The sequence below is a fragment of the Siphateles boraxobius genome, unplaced genomic scaffold (genome assembly GCF_051911475.1).
Source record: "Siphateles boraxobius isolate OS27281-9 unplaced genomic scaffold, OSU_SipBor_1 56, whole genome shotgun sequence".
NCBI lineage: Eukaryota > Metazoa > Chordata > Actinopteri > Cypriniformes > Leuciscidae > Siphateles > Siphateles boraxobius.
In genome coordinates, this window is record NW_027509182.1 from 5,350,156 (window position 1) to 5,371,232 (window position 21,077).

The following is a 21,077-nucleotide window of genomic DNA, read 5'->3' on the forward strand; positions in this document are numbered from 1 at the left end:
TCTCGGCTTTATTCCCTGGGGTCCACATACTATCAGCTTTTGTCAAAATCAAACAGCGTGTGAAAAGCAAACAGTCATAGCTGCAAAATAATGGTCTGTAATAAATCATTTCTGGACACTTTGATGATTGGTGACTGCACATTAGTTTAAAAGTAAACTGTGCCATTGGTCATTAGAAATTTAGCATAAAAATTTGCTTTATTATATATATATATATACTTTTTTTTTTTTTAAAGTTCATGTCCAGGTCATGTCACACTATATGTGGTAAGTTGTCACAATACAACCTACCAAAAAAAAATGTATTAGTGAACAAACGTATGAGACCATTGTTTTGAAATTGCTATCATTTATGTAATTAATTAATATATTAAGTAATTATTTGCAATAGTCTAAATGTATGAAAATGTACAATTTGCCCTAATCTCAGATTTATGAAAATTAACCTTTTATTTTGTTGTTATATCTACACTACCATTCATTTGCGGTCCGTAAGTTTTTAGCACTATACAACCTCAGCACTACTTCCGGATAACTAAAGTACATTAAGTACAAAATTAGTTGTTACAATTTACCAGACTTTAAGTACACCAGCTTAGTTCTAAACGTGCAATTGCAGGGTATTTATATTAATTGCATATGTAAATATAGTTGTAGTATACTCATAGAAATAATATATTTCAAAAACATTTTAGTATATTTATTTCTCACTATAGGGCAAACCCTAATCCTAACCCTGACCATATAAGTACATGTATTTAATTAATATTCCTCAGTACTTAGCCTAAATGTATAATTACACTGAAACAAAGACACCCTAAAATAAAGTGTAACCAAAACCTTATAGTTTCTGACATTCAGCCCTTGTGATAACTTTCTCATGCCCAAGTTTTTTTTTTAAATTGATATAGCATAAGGTAGAAAATTAGGTTCCACTTTATATTAGGTGACTTTAATTACTATGTACTTACATCATTTAAAAAAAAAAAAAAAACTATTTTGTTCACGTTGTAGGCCTATTGTAAAACACTTTTGCTGCTATTGAGGTAAGATACGGGTAAGATTAGGGGCAGGTTTGGTGGTATGGTTAGGTTATGTACACATAGTTAAAGACACTTACAGTAATGGAAAGTGGGACTGAAAATTGTGTCTATAAAATAACATCACAAGCATTCTTTATTTAGATATTGCATGTGTCATGAAAAGGAGCAGTTTTGTAAAGGATACGTGTGTCGCCTCCGAGCAGTAGATGACATGGAGTACATAGTCAGCTCAGAGCTGTAACAGTTCCTTGGCAACGCTGGAGAGCAGGGGAGTGAGTGATAGTCTACTTAAAGAGCAGAGCTGACTCCACCGCATCAGCATCTCTTGCAGGAAACTGATGGCACATGTTGAGGTAGGGCAACAGCTTGTATTTTTGTGCTGTCAAATATTCTGCAAATGCCTGTTTTAGTGCCATGGATCCACTTTATATCCTATGAAATCAGCTGGTGCATGTAACTTGTGAATTAAGATAACGCTGAGTTGATTTTAATGTTAAAATTTTGTTTTGAAGTGTTTTTTTTTCTGGTTCAGAGAAGGAGGTAACTATAGGTTGCAAAGCCATCATCACCATCAGAGGTCATGGGGTCGAGTTCCTCATCGTATGCCCCTAAAACTGTTTATCTGGATGTGGATGGTAAGGTGCAAAGGGTGAGTCTCAAGATTTTCTAATTGATAAAGGATTAAGATAGTATTAAAATGAGATGCGTTATAATTGCTAATGCAATTGCTAATTTTATAGTCAAATATGTAATTGTAAGCGAGGTCAAAAAGTATTTGGAGGCACACATAAAAATGTGTGAATGTCATTGTATTAGATAAGGCAGTAACACTTTGAAATAAGGTTTCATTTGTTAACATTTGATAACATGAACTAACGCTAAACAATACTTTTGCAGTATTTATTAATATTAGTTCATGTTTATGCATTATTAAGATCAAAAGTTGTATCTGTTAACATTAGTTGATGCACTGGGAAATAACGTGAACAAACAATGAACAATTGTATCTAACATTAAAAAAAAAGATGCTTGAAAATATATTTTCCAAAGTGGTAACACTCCGTAATAAGTACAGCAATAAAGTATTATAAATCATTTGCAAACTATTAGTTTATAGGTAATTCATTGTTAATATATTGTAGTCTACATTGTTAATGTATAGACTAGGCCTATATACAAACAGTATGTTCTTCATTTATTGTCACTGTCACGCTAATTAAATTATAAAGATTAATTAACTCATATGTAAAGATTCAGATAATGCTTTTTTTAACAACTTATTAACTGTAAATAGTTCTCACTTTAGATTAGGTCACGGAAAATGGAAAAATGTTGAATGCTAGAGTTTCTCAGAGCTAACTGTACTTTGAGTCGTTTTTGCAATTATTTTAATAGACTAGTGTGGCAATGACTTGTAGTGGATGTATGAAGTCAGTTCTCCTTAACTTCAGTAACAAAGTGTAGTTCATTACATTAATGAACATGACCCACTAATGTTTTGTCTTCATTTTGAGCACTGTTTGTTGTTTAATCCTTTTAAAACTATAAAAATGTGTGTGGAATTTGTGCTGTCCTGCTTTAAGATAACTGGTTTTATCTAATACTTTTTTTTTAAATGGCTCAAGTGTCCAAATACCTTTTTTAGGTCCGCTGTAAATAACCTCTGCAGAATAAAAAAATGTGTATTCTGTTTGTATATCGTTTCAAGGAGGTTTAGGGTTGAAACGTCTCTTAATCTCACCAAGGCTGCATTTATTTGATCAAAACAGTAATATTGAGAAATAGAAAAAATCAAATATACATATTAAATACATTTTTAATATATTTCAATATATTCTAAAATGTAATTTATTCCTGTAATGGCAAAGCTGAATCTTCAGCATCATTACTCCAGTCTTCAGTGTCACATGATCCTTCAGAAATCATTTGCAATATGGTGCTCAAGAAACATTTCTTATTGTTATCAATGTTGAAAAAGCAGCATTTATTTTAAAACAGAGATCTTTTGATATTATACATGTATTTTACTGTCACTTTTGATCAATTTAATGCACCTTTACTGACTAAAACTGCTTATGTTAAAAACAAATATATATTGAGGGTCACTGTGGGTGACACATAAGCACATGTGACCTCTGCCAAGGGCAAATTATATATCATCACCTCACAGCTAACATGACTGATGGGGTTAGTAACTTAATTGCAAATAATGTGCTTTGATTCTTCGACTTTTTTTACTTAATATGAATTCTTATGTCTTAAGGTGATTTTTAGTCGACACTGTAGTCCATGTGACATTAAAGAGCTTCTTTGTTCATCATCCAATATTGCCAGGTCAGTATCATTGTATCACTGCAAAACGTGATTTTCTGACTTAGTATTTTTGTCTTGTTTTCCAGTACAAATATCGAAACATTCTAAAATCAAGGTACTTTTGCTTGAGAAGCAAAATGACTTAAGATATTACGTCTTGTTTACTGAAAAATGTATCAAAACAAGTTTGTTCTTCACCATCATTTTGTGTTCGGATCATTTTCTTTTTCCCGAAAATGTTAGTTGATGTTATCGCATTGGACTAAAACTTATTGACTTTGCTCACACAGGGTATAACTACTGCCCAAAAATGTAAGGATAATCTTTGTACTTTTTTGGGACTTTTTTTCACCTTGTAACACCTTTGTTCCCGGTCATAAATGAATGGTATACAAAAATAGCTTATAAATCTTGTTATGCTATATTATTGTCAAATATTGGATTCAATCTTTTACTTTCTAGACACTTTTAATGTGACAAAAAATGTAACAAGAAAAAAATACTTAGCAAGCATACTTTACTTTTCTTTTTTCTTTTTTTTTTTCTTTTTGCAGTGTATGAATTTCCATCAAATTTTTACTGCGGATCATTGTCCCAAAAGTGACTGGAATATGTTGTGCTCATGTCTCTTCAGAAACACAGCTATACTTCTAATTGACTCAGAAGGAGCATTGATATCTATTGACCCTACCATGCCTGCAAATACTCCAAAGTAAGAATTCAAAATTGGGATAATGGTGACAACTTTAATAAAGACTATAACTTATATTACAATTACTCAGAAGCAATTTGTGTTTTACTTTCTTTGTTTGTTTCAAGCAACTTATATAAGGTTATGCCTCATTCCACAAACCAAGGAGGAGGTTAGAAAACGTTTTACTCTTGAAATTTTACATAATTAGTCAAAGGCAATGGCTATTACATGTATTTAAAAATAGATTAGAAATGAGGCAACCGAGAGTAGCATACACTTTAATTACACAACTTTTTATTCCCTTTAAAAGAGAAGGAAGACATGTTCCAGAACATCCTGTCACAACTGGCTGAGCAGTTCAGCAGGTAAGATGTGTTGATATTCTGTCAAACTGTCTGCATTTGCTGTAAAGTAAATGCTATGGTGATTCAAATCAGAGTGCGAAATCACATTATGTGTGCACTTTCACGGATGTGAAAAAAATTCAGGGCTTTCAGGATCAATGAGCTGAAAACTGAGGTGACCAACAGGCTGGCCATGCTGGAGAAGAAAGTGGAACGTGAGTGATTCTCTGGGGACTAATGCAATCTCTGTGTTGTTTATCTGGATGTGAGGGAAAGGTCTCTAACCTGGTGTTGTAAACTAATTGTCTTTTTTTATTGTTACAGTGGAGGGACTGAAAGTGGTGGAAATTGAGAAGTGTAAGAACGATCTGAAGAAATTAAGAGATGAAATGACCTCTAGAGGAGGAGTAAGGTATGGAGGCCTATTTTTTTATTTTATTTTATTTTCCATGCAATAATTCCATTAGGAATTTTTATTTGTTTGTTTATCTTGCAATGTTATGTTGCAACCAGAGTGAACTGCAATTGCAAATACAACTTTACTGGTGATGGGAAGAAACTCTCTCCCAGACGAGATGTTCCAAGCTATCCAAAGGTAAAAACAAACAAAATAAATAAATAAATAACATTTGTATTTTGGCATACATAGTGCAACTATGTAAAATCATTGTATTGATGTTTTAATGTTGTGTTTTATCACTGTTGTGTGTTTTTGCAGTACACACTTTCTCAGGAAACCATAGAAGCTCTGAAAAAGCCCACCTTTGATGTATGGCATTGGGAACACAATGAGGTCTGTCATCTTTTTGTGTTAAGATCCCTTAAGACATGCATTGTTTAGATTTTTATACAAGAAATATTTTTTGCCGTTTTGTTTCTCTTTCATGGGTCAGAAGACTTAATGGAGGTCTTAGTTGTGTTTTATTGAAGTAACAGTTTTTCTTTAAAAAAAAATCAAACTGAATAGGACAAAATAAACGTTTGGCTGCAGTAATGCCCACATTGGAGGAGATTCAGAGAGACGAATCGTATTTAATAATAAATAGAATGCAACCATCAAACATAAGCAAGACCGAACCAAAAACAGAGGAAATAAATAATGAGGGAAATAATGAACAACAGGTGAATATAATCAAATCAGAAACCATAGAAACTGACTAGCAAACAGATCTTAGGGGAAGCAGAACGAAAACGAAACGAAACCAAAACACAACTAAACAGACTTAGAGTACATTTACGTGACAACAATGTACTAGAAACTGAAACCTTTTTCATTTGCGGTTTTTGTTTGTTTGTTTTTTGCATACAGAAGACAATGTTTACAAAACAATCTACGTTCACACAGATCTATGAAAGACTAAAAACGTTGTATTATGTATGCCAGGCCAGTAGTTGGCGGTCACTTTGTAAACATACGCGGCCATAGCCTGAACGTCCTGGTTGCGTATGCAACACACCGTTCCCTGAAGGAGGGAACGGAGGACGTAGTCGACGTCAACTGAAATGGGGATCGCGTCAGAGAGCCAATGTTCTTCGAGTACTTTTGAATGGGCCAATAGAATTGGCGTGCGTGATTCGCCACACACTCCGTCCCCGCAGTGCGGGTATATATATGGAAGTGGATGCACGCTCTAGTTGCTTTTTCCCTGAGGAGCCGAGCGTAACCCAGAGTCAGCGGTGATCCAGCGGTAGTGCCAAGGGGATTACGTCCTACGTTCCCTCCTTCAGGGAACGGTGGGTTGCATACGCAAACAGGATGTACCCTTTCAGTTCCCTTTCGGGACAGGTTATTAAAAAGAAGGACAATCCCGGTAAAACCGGGACGGGTGGCAACCCTATGCAGAAGCCACATCCTACCCGAAGGGAGGTAACATGGAGAAACACATATGAACTGGGCGGATGACTGGGCAGTATGACATATGGAATGTCACTGGGGTGGCTCCAGCCTAAGATGGGGGGAGACTCACCGGACAGTGACGGCAGAGAGACTCTTCCGAGGAAAGACAAGGGCTCGCCATAGGGAGCCGTATCGTGGAAGAATGCACATATGGGATCACCTTAGGGACCGCAACATATGGACCCAGCCTAATACAGGTTCCACACTGCTTACGAGTGGTAGGCCTAACACCAGACGTTCCGAGCTGAGCAGCTGACGGCTTTTCTAAGTAACAATGAACTTTTGGATGAATATCAATCTGGTTTCAGAAAGATGCACTCCACTGAGACTGCTCTCCTCAAAGTGTCTAATGAAGTACACATGGCTGCTGATTCTGGAAGGTACTCAGTATTGGTTCTATTGGATTTATCATCAGCGTTTGATACAGTGGACCACAAAATGCTGTTGAATAGATTAGAAAAAGAGTTTGGTATCGTTGGGTCTGTGATTTTCCTCTTACTTGAGTGACAGAACCTTTTCTGTATATGTAAATAATATACTGTCTGAAGCCACTCCATTCTTGAATCAGGGCTTTGTCCTAGGGCCACTTTTGATTTTACTGTACATTAACCCTTTGGGGAAAATTTTGGGCCATTTTAACAATGTGTCATACCATTTTTATGCTGATGACATACAGTTGTATTGCTCGTTCAATGACTCCGAGTTCCACAAACTAACAGATTTATTGGAATGTTTTTCTTCAGTTAAATCGTGGCTTGCTAGTAACTGTCTTCAATTAAATTCGGAAAAGACTGAAACCCTAATTGTAGCCCCAGACAATAAAATACCATCCATCCTTCAAAACCTTGGTTCTCTGAGCTCCTCTGTCCAGTCGAGCATCAGAAACCTGGGTGTCTGGTTTGACCAGTCAATGTCTTTGGATTGCCATTCTAGACTTTTGGTCAGAAACTGCTTTTATCACCTAAGAAATATTGCGAAATTGAGGGTAATTTTATCAGACTCTGACCTCGAAGTGGTTATCCATGCTTTTATTTCTTCACGGTTAGATTACTGTAACTCTCTGTTTACTTTTTGTAACAAATCTACTTTAAATCGCCTTCAAATGGTTCAAAATGCTGCAGCAAGGCTTCTAACAAGATCTGGCAGGAGGACACACATTACACCCATTTTGTCCTCCTTACGCTGGCTACCCATCAAATTGCGTATTGATTTTAAAATATTAGTTTTAACTTTTAGAGCTTTACATGGTCAGGCCCCTCAATATATTGCTGATTTGTTATGCACATACTCCCCAGGCCGTGCACTCCGCTCCTCAGGCCAGAGTCTGTTAATGGTCCCAAAGACTCGCTATAAAACCCGGGGAGACCTGTCCTTTCAGGTTTTAGCCCCCAGACTGTGGAACGCCTTGCCTTTGTTCCTCCGTGTGGCCGACTCGGTCGATTCTTTTAAAAGGCATCTTAAGACACTGTTATTTAGACAAGCATTTAGTTAACTGGGTTTTATTTTGGGCTCTTTAAATGTTGTAATTTTTACTGATTGTATACTGTTTTATTTTGTGGTTGCACTTTGTAAAGCACTTTGTGATTTTATCTGTGAAAAGTGCTCTATAAATAAACTTTACTTACTTACTTCCGCCTGTCCGATGTCGGAGGGGTGTGGAGGAACTCAACAGGGTTAACTAAAGGGAACTAAACTGGAGTAGAAAGGTGCACGTATCCAGTCCATGGGAGGGGAATGGCGCAGCAAGACCGACACTTGAACTGCTCACGGTGAAACTGGCTTCATGAGAAGGGAGCCCACGGGAAGCAGCGGTTCAATCTAGGTGTCGCCCAGCCCCCAACTCTAGAAATCTGTCAGCAAAGAACTCTGTCAACTCTGCACACACTCATTATAGAGGAGCTCAACACCTAAGTGGACATGAGCATCTCGGAATTTTTCACCGAAATGAAGGCAGCCACCATCAGTGGGCCATTTTTGCTTGGAAACAGCCTTCCCTCTCTGCTGATTCCGAACAGATAAGAGCTGGTCTGAGGTCTAAAGCTTGCGTTCTGTACACGTCTAACCGCTATGAAGCGGACGGAAAGAAAAAGCCAAGGCTAGGTCTGCCTCCTCCGGGGCAGCGCTTGCAGGCTAACCACCTGATCCTATTACGGGAGAGGTAGGAACCTTGGGCACAATCCAGGCTGGGGTCTCAGCTCGTGAGAGTTAGCCGGCCCGAACTCCAGGCACAATTCGTTGACCGAAAGCGAGCAAGTCCCTACCCTCTAGTGGAGACCATACGAGCAGGAGAACTGTTTTAACAGAATTTTTAACTCACTGTCTGCAGTGCCTCAGGGGCGATCTTTGCAGTGCAGTTGCACCAGAGATAGGGCCCAAAAGGATAAAGAGGGATGCAAGGATTTACATTACCTTGCTCCCTCAGGAACCTGACGATCAGGACGTGCTTCACACGCTTCTGCATCATGATATGTGTCAAGAATACAGAGGCAACATTATTTTGAGGGTGGAGGAAACAGCCTAACCCAAACCCATCTTGCAGGAAAGAGAGCACTGAAATTATCAAAACTTCCAGGATCTCCTCAATGAGAGAAGACTCACTCAACGACCAGGTTCCACTTCTAATGCGTAAGCACACCACCTCTTTCCAGGGGGTGCTCGCAGAAGTGATGGTAACTACCAGATGTTCCTGGGATAGCCACCTGAACCTCCGCGTCCACCAGGGGTAAAACGCGGGTGCCATTGTGCCCCGTCCCTGAAAATGTGTTCAATTCAATTCAATTCAATTCAAATTTATTTGTATAGCGCTTTTCACAATACACATTGTCTCAAAGCAGCTTTACAGAAAGTGCATTTCGGAAATGTATATAGAAAAATACAGTCAGTTAATCATGTATTAATTTATGGCATAACATATCGCCGGCTTTGAGTCGTCTCTTCACAGGCGTCGAGTCGTCTCTTCAGAGGCGTTGGGGCATCTGAAGTCTCCGTGAGAGGCTGGATACAAACTGGAGCTGACGAACGCTGTTTACCTCGGGACTAGCGTCCCGAGAAAACAGCAGAAAGGCAGATGGGAAATAATTAGCATAGCTGATGTTCATAATGTTAATGCATTCGAACTGATTCAGCAGTAGTATTAAAGGTTAAGCATTAAGTGAATGCTTGGTTAAAGAGATGCGTCTTTAATCTAGTTTTAAACTGGGACAGCGAGTCTGAGTCTCGAACAATATCAGGAAGGCTATTCCAGAGTTTAGGAGCTAAATGTGAGAACGCCCTCCCTCCTTTAGTGGACTTCGATATCCTAGGAATGACCAGAAGCCTCGAATTTAGTGATCTTAAAGAGGGCGATGGATTGTATGGCGATAGAAGGTCTGTTAAATACACAGGAGCTAAACCATTTAGGGCTTTATAGGTCAATAGGAATACTTTGTAATTGATACATAACTTAATAGGTAACCAGTGTAGAGATGATAAAATGGGTGTTATATGATCATATTTTCTTGATCTAGTAAGAACTCTAGCGGCTGCATTTTGAACTAACTGTAGCTTGTTTATTGAGGATGCAGGACAACCAGCTAATAAAGCATTACAGTGTTCATGGGAAGTCAGGAAGGCTGTAGAGGGGAGCTAGGTCTGGTTGGGCCAATAAGGGGCAACTATCAAGTCCTGCTCCACTCCTTATTTGGCACAGTAGGTGCAAGCGACAGGCGCACAAAAGACAGGACCACTGCTCAACACTACATGTGAAGATCACTGAGCTTCAGGAGCATTTCTGCTCAACACTTGAGTGTGATAAATCCACTGAGCTTCAGGAGCATTTCTGCTCAACACCTGAGTGTGAAAGATTCACTGAGCTTAAGGAGCACTGCTGCTCAACACCTGAGTGCAAAGAATTCACTGAGCTACAGGAGCATTTCTGCTCAACACCTGAGTGTGAAAAGATTCACTGAGCTTCAGGAGTATTGCTGCTCAACACCTGAGTGCGATGAATTCACTGAGCTAAAGAAGCATTTCTGCTCAACACCTGAGTGCGATGGGCTTCACAGAGTTTCAGAAGCATTTCTGCTCAACATGTAAGTGTGATGTATTCACTGAACTTTGAGCAGGCGCCAGGCGATGCAACTGGCAAGGAGACGAAACCGAAGAGGGAACTGTGCGGCCCCGGAATGTTCATGACCCAGCTGGACCACCAGGGGATGGAGTCTCCACTCACCCTGGCCATAACTGTCGTGAGGCTCGTCAGTGGCACGATTGAGTAGGCCGGGAAAATAGTAGAATCAAGCGTCCTCAGAAGCTTCTGACTCCAAGAAGCAGGTGACGGGAGAGTTGTGACATGCGAGGGAAGCTTACGCAACGGCTGCAATGTCAACACTCAAGGCATGAATGGCCGTGCAGTCGGAGGTCGCCCAGGCCTCCGTTAAAACATGCCCTTTGTACATTGCCCTTCAGTCAGTGAAGGTTTGGCAGCAGATCAGGGTGAACTGTTGCCACACAGGGTGTACTACTCTGGCACGGTCACCTCGGGACTCGATCGTGAAGCTAGCTCTGAAGCGGCCTTCATATGGAGGAAGTCTAACGGCTGCATCTGCCATATGCCCCAGGAGCCTCTGAAAGTTTCTTTCAGTGGGACCCTTTCTCACTTCAATACACACACCAGCTGAACACACTCTCGTGGAGAGAAGTGTTGGACCGAGTCCACCTCCAAACTGAAAAAGAGATATTCAACCCGTGGGTGAGAGTTCTCTCTCCCAGTTGACCTGAAAACCCAACTGGCTATGGAGCACTCGAAGGGAAGGACTCTGTACTGATACTTCACACCCTCACACGCAACACACAGGAAGGCCTGCGGTACGGAAGGTAGAGATCTGAAGCACATGTCATTCAGGTCAAATGCTGCAGACCAATCTTGGGCCAAGATGGTCACAACCCACCACCTAGTAGCATGAAGAAGGAGTTTAAAACTGTCCTTCATACCGGCTGGAGGAGCGGCTGGAGGAGCGGCTATATCAAATCCTTCGCCAGCAGGATAAGATAAGCGCGCACAAGTCAGGAGCAGTGCTCAACACTAGGTGTGATGAATATCACTGGATTTTCAGGAGCACGTTTGCTCAATATATAATGTGATGATTATCACCGACTTGAGTGGGATAGCCGAGCCTGAGGTGGGGCAGCAAAGTGGAGAGTGTGGTGTTAGTGTGCTGTGCAACACTTACCTGTCTCCACTAGCGGCATGGGGCGCATGAGAAGGCGGATGACCGGGTCCTCGAACGCACCAAGCTGTCTGCTGGCGACCAGGGGGGAGCTGAGGGGTGTAAGGCTATACAGGGTCACACCCAACAGACTGGCCCTCTTGGGGCCCCAGAAATAGAGAAGTTTGCTCTTTTTTTGAAAATGTGGGTACCGTTGACCCCGTTTCTATAGGAGTCAACGGTGGAACAAGCACACATACAACAAAAAGCTCCAGCCAGCCCTCCAACCGGCTGGATGGAGTGGATAGGTGGCCACTCCAATAAAAACTTCTCCATCTCTGGGGGCCCGTCCAGGTTCAATGTTTTCGCTGTCGCTTACCACCTGGCTTGGCAGCACCTGGAGCGGGCTGGGCGTTCCTTCCGCAGCCGGCTCCACGTCGGGACCTGGTTGTAGGCCGCTGTGATGCTGTGAGGCGGCTGCAGGCGGACACCCTCTGCGACGAGCAGGCGGAGGATCTGACCTCGGCGGGCGGGTGAGGCAGCAACGTCCCGCCGAGGCAGGATGTGTCGGATAGCCTCCGTCTGCTCCTGGGCTGTAGAGAACTGTTGGGAAAAATTCTCTACAGCGTTGCCGAATAACCCAGCCTGGGAAATGGGAGAGTCCAACCTCCTTTCTACCTACCTTGTCCGCTTCTCTCATGTCCGCCAGGTTGAGCCAGAGATGGCCCTCCTGGACCACAAGTGTGGACATCGCCGAACCGACCACGCGAGCTGCAACCTTTGTGGCCTTGAGGGCGATGTCAGTTGCAGTCCAGGCCAGGTGGACCTGGAGCAACGCCATAGCATGCAGAGAGGGAGCGGCTTGCTCACAAGCTTTGTAAGCCTTGCCCGTAAGTGCGGACGAGAACTTACAGGCTTTAGAGGGGTGACGAGGATCATCTCTCCAGGAAGCAGCAGCTGCCGGACACAGTTGCATCGCGTCAGAACGCTCCACTGGAGGGATAGCCTCATAACCCTTCACCGCTCCCTCATCAAGGGTAGTGAGGGGGGAGGAGCTACTTAGGCAGTTTCGGGCAGAGAAAGATGCCGTCCATGCCCTCGTAAGCTCCTCATACACTTCAGGAAATAAAGGTACCGGCGGGCTGAGAACCAGCGCGGCCCACCCCGATAAACCAATCGTCCAATCGAGACGGCTCGGGACACGGTGGAGGGTTCCATACGAGCACTACCGCCTCGGCGGCCTTTTTCAGCATAGCTGACATCTCTGGATCTGGCTCAGGCTCCCTCCCCAGAGGGAGGCAGCGCAGCCGAGTCGTCATCTCCAGAGTTCAGCTCCCCTTCCGATGCTGCAATAGACATACTGTCCCCTGGAGGGGCCCCAAATGAAACCACTGGTCGGTCCACTACAGAGGGACCAGCAGGTTCACTGGGGAGCTCCACCGGCTACAGTGCAAAGGAGGAGTGAGGGATCCACGGGGACTTACCGGGCGGACTGCCCCTCACTGCCCCTCACCAAATCACGCAGCGTGGACGGCACCCCAGTCTTCCTCTGGGAAGGTAACCCAGAAGAAGAGCCAGGATGGGGCCCAGAGGCGGGGACTGCACTTACGCTTTTGACGTAGGCGAGTCTCGATCTCAACACCGAGATGACCATGTTCCCGCAATGAGAACATGACTCATCCATGAAAGCTGCCTCAGCGTGCTGTAGGCCCAAACACGTAATACAGCTTTCATGACCGTCAGAGGGGGACAGCGCCTTACCGCACCCAGAAATGCACGGATGGAATGGCATCTTGAAAAAGACATACTCACACCCGTTTTGCTCTTTTAGGAATGGGACCGTCACCAGTGCCGGAGCACACAGGGAATGACCGCGGCAACACTGAATCAGACAACTGAAACAGTGAAGCACTCACTCTTCGCCCTCTAACCAGCCATCAACACACAACAAAACAGAGAAATTTGATGCTGTTAAAACAGCAGTTGAGAGCTGAGCTAAGCTCGCGATTACCGCTACACCCACGCTGTAGAACCAACACTGGGAGGTCTTCCCCCAAGAACACCGACACACTCGCTCATTGAAACAAAAGCACTCTTCAGAGACATCAATAACGATCGGCTCCAAAGCGAAAGGCATCTAGTGCGTACATCCACTTTAGTATTTAAACCCGCGCCGCGGGGGCGGAGTGTGTGATGCGAATCAAGCACGCCAATTCTATTGGCTCGTTCAATAGTACTCGAAGAACATTGGCTCTCTGACGCGATCCCCATTTCAGTCGACATCGACTACGTTTGATGTTATCGACTGAAAGGGAACTGGTAATACACATGCGCTTGATGCCACCGTTTTCACAAATTAGTGTTTTTGTAGTTTACAGAGAGATGATGTTGGTATCATCTTCATAACTTGCACTTTGAAACCCCTTTTAAAAAGTTAGCATTTTCAGGCCCCCAAAACTTTGTTGTTGTGTAAATGAACTGCCAAAACGCATAAAAAGTTTTCTGTTTTTAGTTGAAAATGGTGTTGTGTAAACGACCCATTAAACAACCCTGATAACAAATGAATAAATAAACAAAGGAGACAATTGTTCATACATTGTAAGAAAGAGTAGGCTACATTTGATATCACACTTTCTAATCTCAATACCCTTGTGAAAAAGAAGTACACTTTAGCATAATTTAAAAAAGACGTATTGTAATACAGTACTTAAAGGAATTACATTTGTTGCCACTAAATTGCATGTTTATTGCAAATGTAATTAGCTGAACTTTAGAGGGTTTTTTGACCCACTTAACATCTTTATATGTAATCTCATAATTATTTCTAGTCTTTGGTCTTTAAATATGGTTAAAGTCTACTGCTGAATGTACTGACAAGCATTTCTGGTAAACTAGAACATACTTTATTTTACAGTATTTTACATGTACTTACCATAGTAATAACAGTTAAGTATGCATAATTACATGCAATAAACCCTCAACCAAACCCTAATCCTATAAGTACATGTTGTTAATTAATATTACTCAGGACTTCAATATATAATTACACTGTAACAATAACAACTTAAAATAAAGTGTAACCACATACTTTAATGTCATTTCTATGGAAAATGATTTAAAATCTACTTTAAAGTAAAACTTTTTATTTAGCATTATGACAAAGTGCAATTTTAAAAGTGTTAAGTGTATTAATAAACAGTTGTGAAAGTGTACTCTTTTTAAGTACACTTTTATTGAATTAGTATTATCTGCAATTACAGTTCAAGATTAGAAGGACACTACAACTGCACATGCAATCACAAGGGTGCTTTCTAGTAAAAACAACTGAGATTTAAATGAGATTTCATTTGTAATTATTCATAGTCTGTAATGAAAAATAAAGTTTGTGGTTACCAGCATTATAGTTATATCGGACAGGCCTACAGGTCATGTTTGTTTGTTAATTGGCTGTTTGCAGATGCTTAGCTGTCTGGAGTATATGTATCATGACCTTGGGCTGGTTAAGGAATTTAACATGAACCCCATAACTCTCAAAAGATGGCTGGTAAGATGAGCTTTCTGTGACCTGCGTATTAACTGAAGTAGGCCTCAAAACTCACCTGCTGTGTCTCTGCCCAATCAAAGCTGGCAATTCAAGAAAACTACCGCGACAACCCTTTCCACAACTTCCGTCACTGTTTTTGTGTGAGCCAGATGATGTATGGAATGATCCATCTGTGTAACCTTAAGGTGAGGTCATGGTGACACGTGTGTCTGTCCTCTGTCCTTACGAGACAGTGCTTGTGTGTGTTTGTCAGATCAACATGCTACTTGTTTTTGTTCTCAAGGAGAGGCTGACTATGACAGACATGTGTATTCTGGTGACTACAGCAGTGTGTCATGACCTGGACCACCCGGGATACAACAACACGTATGTCACTGACATATGAACCCTCTCAGAGAACAATACCACTGACAACACTGTTCTGTGTATTTTAACTTTAAAAAACTTTTTTTGATTTTAGTAAAATTAACTTAATTTACTGTGCTTGATCAATTGATTTGTCCAATGTATGTAAGTTAAACTTAAAAAAGCCCATGCAAAAAAATACATACATACAGTGCTGGCCTGCTGGGTATTAACTGATTGTAATCTGAATTATACGTAATCAGATTCCAAAAAATAAGTACTTGAAATTATATTATATTTTAAAATACTCATAATTAGACTACAGTTACTTTTTTACTGATTACATGATTACATGTTATTCTCACAATATCAGTAAATGATTCATTGATTATTCCTTCTTCAGCCACTAGTCATGTGCTTAACACTGAAATCTAAGACCCAGAAAGCTTTTGATCATTTCAAATGAGAAATCATTTCAGTTTTAAGAAGTGTTTTCTCAACATTGAAACATTGCATATCTTATCAGCTCTTGACAAACACATTAATTATTATTTGAATTATCCCTCAGTGAGTCATTTAACCATGCATTACGGTCTTTGTAGGCTTTTGTCTTTCAAACACATAAAATGTACAAATTTAAGTCATTCCATATTTACAAGCAAGGCAGGGATTCCCCAAATATTTTGTCAGCTGAACCTTTTTGACATAAAATCTCAGGGGGTACTTGAAGTAGATATATTAAGTTAATAAGTTAGGTAATCAAATTAAGTCAATAATAATATAAATAAATAAATAATAAAATTAAGTTCACTGCTCTCTGATGTTGGTTAATGGTCACATGACATGCAGGTAAACAAATAAAATATATTTTACTTTAGTAAGCGTTTTATTCTGATTCTTTTTCATTTTAAATTATTTTATTTAAAAATGTACTTAATAGATATTCATTAAACTCACAAACGCCCTGCAGTTCCAACATGAAACCGAGACGTAATGTAATATTTAATGCACTGTTAATAACAAAGAATGGACTATATTTTCTTTTTCTTTTCATGTTTAGATCAATATGGTAGAGGATTATCCTATTCAAATCAATGTGATAATTACAAAAGTAAAAAGTAATCAAAAAGTAGGCCGATTATATTACCTCAAATGTGCAATGTAATGTGATTAAACTACTAAATACAATAGGCCTATTTGTCAAGCAATTTGGAATCAGTAACTGAATACAATTTGTAAGTAATCTACCCAGCACTGCATATGTATATATATATCTATATATATATATATATATATATATATATATATATATATATATATATATTAACAGTGTAATGGGAAGTTACTTTTGAATGTTCTCTGAATGATCTGAAACAAGTAGCATTTAAAAAATGGTTGGCGAACCTCCAACTAAACATTTTAGGTAAAAACGTACTATGAACAATGTATAAATAATATTTTTAGGCTAACATTTTGAAAACATTTTTAAAGACCTTGAAACTTTGAACTATTGTTTTATTAACGTTACTGGAAGTACATTTGTTCATAACTTTGAGAGCGCCTTGCCACAATGTTAGCGAAAGTTCTGAGAACATTCCCAGTTAGCTTGGTAGTTTAATGTGTTTTTTTTTATGCAGTAGGAAGTGATAAAAGTTTTGCCCTCTATGGTTCTGTAATCAGGTATCAGATTAATGCTCGCACTGAGCTGGCTGTGCGCTATAATGACATCTCTCCACTGGAGAACCATCATTGTGCTGTGGCCTTCCAGATCCTCTCCATGCCCGAGTGCAACATATTCGCCAATATAGAGCCTGACTCCTTCAAACAGTTACGACAGGTACCTCTGATCCCACACACACAACCACATCATGTTGCAGATGCAGTCTATCCAGAGGAACAATGTTTTGCTCAAATGTTGTTTTTTCATAGCTTCATGAAACCAGTTACGCCACTATACAAAAGTTTGGTAAGATTGTCGATTACACTTTATTTCAATGGTCCACTTTAGACGTTCTACTAACTAGAACTAACTTTGCAACTACATGTCAACTAACTCTTATTAGTATTAGGAGAATGTTTGGTTAGGGTTAGGTATTTGGGTTCAGGTTAGTAGAATAAGTTGACATGTAGTTGCAGTTACTTATAGTCAGTCAAATGTCTGTTGGAGGACCATCGAAATAAAGTATTGGCAGTTTTTTTTTATGAAAGATGTTCATCAATGCTGCATTTATTTGATCAAAAATATAGAAACCATAGTAATTTTGTGAAATATTATTACCATTTAAAATAACAGTTTCCAATTCAATATTTTTTAAATGTAATTTATTCCTGTGATGGCTAAGCTGAATTTTCAGTATAATTGCTCCAGTCTTCAGAAATTATTCTAATATGCTGATTTGGTGCTCAAGAAACATTTCTTATTATTATCACAGTTGAAAACATTGTGCTGTTTATTACTTTGGTGGATACCAAACCATGTTTAATTTTTTTCAGGTTTCTTTGATGAATAAAAAGTTCAAACAAGCAGCATTTATTCGAAATATCATTTTTCTAGAAACAAAGTGAAAATATTTACTGTCAATTATCAGGGTTCAAGCACTTTAAGGCCTTTAAGCACATGCGTAAAAAGGTATTATGTTTTATTTAGCAAAAAAAGTAGTAAAATGTCTTACTGACCCCAAACTAGTGTATGTTTCATTTAAGTTTTCAACACTTCTTCTAAAATTGGAAGTGGGATATGAAAAATGGGACTTTTGCTGACAATCTACAGTATATTACATTCACAGTATAACATTTGTAAATCAATCTGTAGAAATTTGCTTCTTTGCATTATACACTTTTTAAAATTAAGGTTCTTCATTGGCATCAGTAGTTCCATAAAGAACTTTTAACATTCATGAAACATTTCCATTTCACAAAAGTGGAAAATTGTTCTTCAGATTATTAAAATGTTCTTTACATGTTCTTTCCAAAATGGGTCTTTTGGAACCAGCTTTTGGAAACTTTATTTTAAAGAGTTTAGTCAAAATTCTACTGACCACTTTAAACAACCCTGGATGTATTTTTTGTGTCTGCTGTAGGCAATCATTACTCTTATTCTGGCGACGGATATGGCCAGGCATGGAGAGATACTGGACTCCTTAAAACAGAAAGTGGACAACTTTGACTTTACAAATGAGGAGCATGTTAAATCCGTATGTGTTTCTTGTTATTATGATTTAAACAGCTTTCTAAGAACTTGTTGGCTTCATACTGTATACTCAATTCTGTGTCTTTACAGCTGAAGATGGTCTTGATCAAGTGTTGTGACATTTCCAACGAGGTCAGACCCACTGAGGTGGCCGAGCCGTGGCTGGACTGTCTCCTGGAGGAGTACTTCATGCAGGTATCTCTTTAATACTAGCAGTTTCATGCAAGTGCTTTGAAAATGAATGTGGTCAAAAGCTTATTAAGCTTTTTTTTAAAGAAATTAACAAGGATTTATCAGAAATTTATCAAGGATTTTATGTTAACTAAAACTAAAACCATAAAAAAACATGTTAATTAATTTAAATAAAATCGACAATAACTGAAATAAAACAAGCATTGTTAAAATCAGTATATTAGATTGTTTTCTGAAGGATCATGTGTCTCTGAAGACTGGAGTAATGATGCTGAAAATTCAGCTTTGCCATCACAGGAATAAATTACATTTTTAAATATATTAAAACAGAAAACAGTTATTTTAAATTGTAATAATATTTCACAATATTACTTTTTTAGTTTTTTTGATGAAATAAATGGAGCCTTGGTGAGAATAAGAGACTTCTTTTTAAAAACATAAAAAAATCGTACTGACCCCAAACCTTTTTCCATTCAAATTTTTTTTAAAGTATATGTACATAATTCAAATACTTTACGTATAATTTTTTACAATTTATTTTTGCAGATTTTGATTTCATCAGACTTTTTGGGCCTCATTATAGTTTGCTTTTTGGATTGTTTTGGCAGAGTGACAGAGAGAAGTCAGAAGGTCTTCCTGTGGCTCCATTTATGGATCGTGAAAAAGTCACCAAACCAACGGCACAAATTGGCTTCATTAAATTCGTCCTCATCCCAATGTTTGAGACTGTCATGAAGGTTTGCACAGCCATTATACTCGCTGACGTTTGAACTGGAACTTTGAACTGAAATGATATAACATGGAGACTGTGTCTGTGTTCAGCTCTTTCCACAGATTGAGGAGATCATGGTTCAACCTTTGAGAGACTCCCGTGATCACTATGAAGAGCTCAAGCAGATAGATGATGCCATGTCGGAGGTAACAAAAGCATGTAGAGGCAGTCCTATAACTTTATAAACAGCCTTCAGAATGCAAATCAGATGAACTATTATTTTGCCTTTGCATTATCTATCAGGCACAGAAGAAGAAAACAGAGAGCATGTCTTTGGGTGGAAAGAAGAAATAGGCAATCTGCTTCTTTATTGGTATGCAGGACGAACTTTCAATCTCACCATTTATTAAAACAGAAAACTGTCTTTCTTGCATCAGATTCCTGACCTTCTTTTGTGTGACTTCATTGGATAGGAACTCAAAAATGAAAATTCTGTCATAATTTACACATTTATGCGCATGGTGTCCTGTATAAATTTGTTTTTATTTGGAACACACACAAAAAAAGATAATCTGAAAAGTGTTTCAACTGTTTGACCATATACTGAAACAGACTGTTTGCATGGACAAAAGACTTTTTGACTCACTATCCCATTCTCTTCCTCTAGTGATCTCAGGCTGATCCAGCTACCAGTTTCCTGAAACTGAGGTTTTGAACTGTTTGGGCTCTCCAAGAACCCTATTTCTGAAGGAAAATGTTGGACCCCCTTCTATGTATTGAGACATCAAGAATGTCCAGAAAAGGCAGTCGCCTGTAGTAGTGAGGGCAAGTAATGACAGATTCTGTTGTTTTTGGTGGTCTAATTATTCTTCACAGATATCTTTGCACTATTTAAATGAAGTGCTTGACCCTCAGATATTGATGTATTGCCACAGGCTAGACTAAAATAAGTTCCTTTCAGAAGGTGCAGTCAAGATTTGTAACTTGAAGATGCTTGATCGGATAATGGCATTATATGAAAACACAAATTAATTTGTACTTTGGTACATATTGTTTTTAATTCTGGCACTGAGTGAATTTTGCAGGAACTAATTTCACCCAGAATGAACAAAAAACATTTCAAATCAATAAAATATACATTAATCTTGAAACTCGTCTAAATTGGTCTTGTGTTTTATTTTTTGATGGGAATGTAAAAATGTTCAGCATTCAAATTAGATAACTATTAAAAATTTATTTCTAGATGAGCATCTTTAAAAAGAAATTAATCCGTGAAAAAAAGTGAGGCATGTTTCAAGGAAGGCCTAAGGCGATGTGTCTGAGATCAGTTTAAAGACACAGGTGTTTTTGAGGGCTGCAGGTGCAAGAGACACGTCCGTTGCTCTCTGTCCTCCCTGGATCTGGATGTGACAGTTATTACACAGCTAGAGTCATTCACAGGTTTACAGCTTTACTTAAAGTCCCCCTGTAGTCAATATAAATTTATCCCTCATTTAAAATTTAAAACTCATCTTTGATCACCAAAATGACATATTAAAAAGTTTTGTCCTGTGAAAAAAATGTCTTCATGTCTTAAAATAGCTTGAATATAACTCTACACCCTTGCCTCATTTAATA

General features: G+C 39.2%; 1 protein-coding gene across 1 annotated transcript; it reads left to right on the top strand.

Moving 5' to 3' along the window:
* The first annotated feature begins 1,623 nt into the window (after positions 1–1,623).
* pde9ab (phosphodiesterase 9ab) lies at positions 1,624–19,814 on the top strand. Its single transcript, XM_077206265.1, has 18 exons — positions 1,624–1,692; positions 3,307–3,377; positions 3,991–4,068; positions 4,176–4,219; positions 4,361–4,415; positions 4,539–4,609; positions 4,719–4,806; positions 4,908–4,989; positions 5,113–5,187; positions 14,935–15,021; positions 15,102–15,206; positions 15,305–15,387; positions 17,047–17,203; positions 18,447–18,560; positions 18,647–18,751; positions 19,357–19,485; positions 19,571–19,666; positions 19,764–19,814. Exons 1-18 carry the CDS (start codon positions 1,624–1,626, stop codon positions 19,812–19,814), a joined length of 1,560 nt encoding a protein of 519 aa, XP_077062380.1.
* The last annotated feature ends 1,263 nt before the right edge of the window (positions 19,815–21,077 follow it).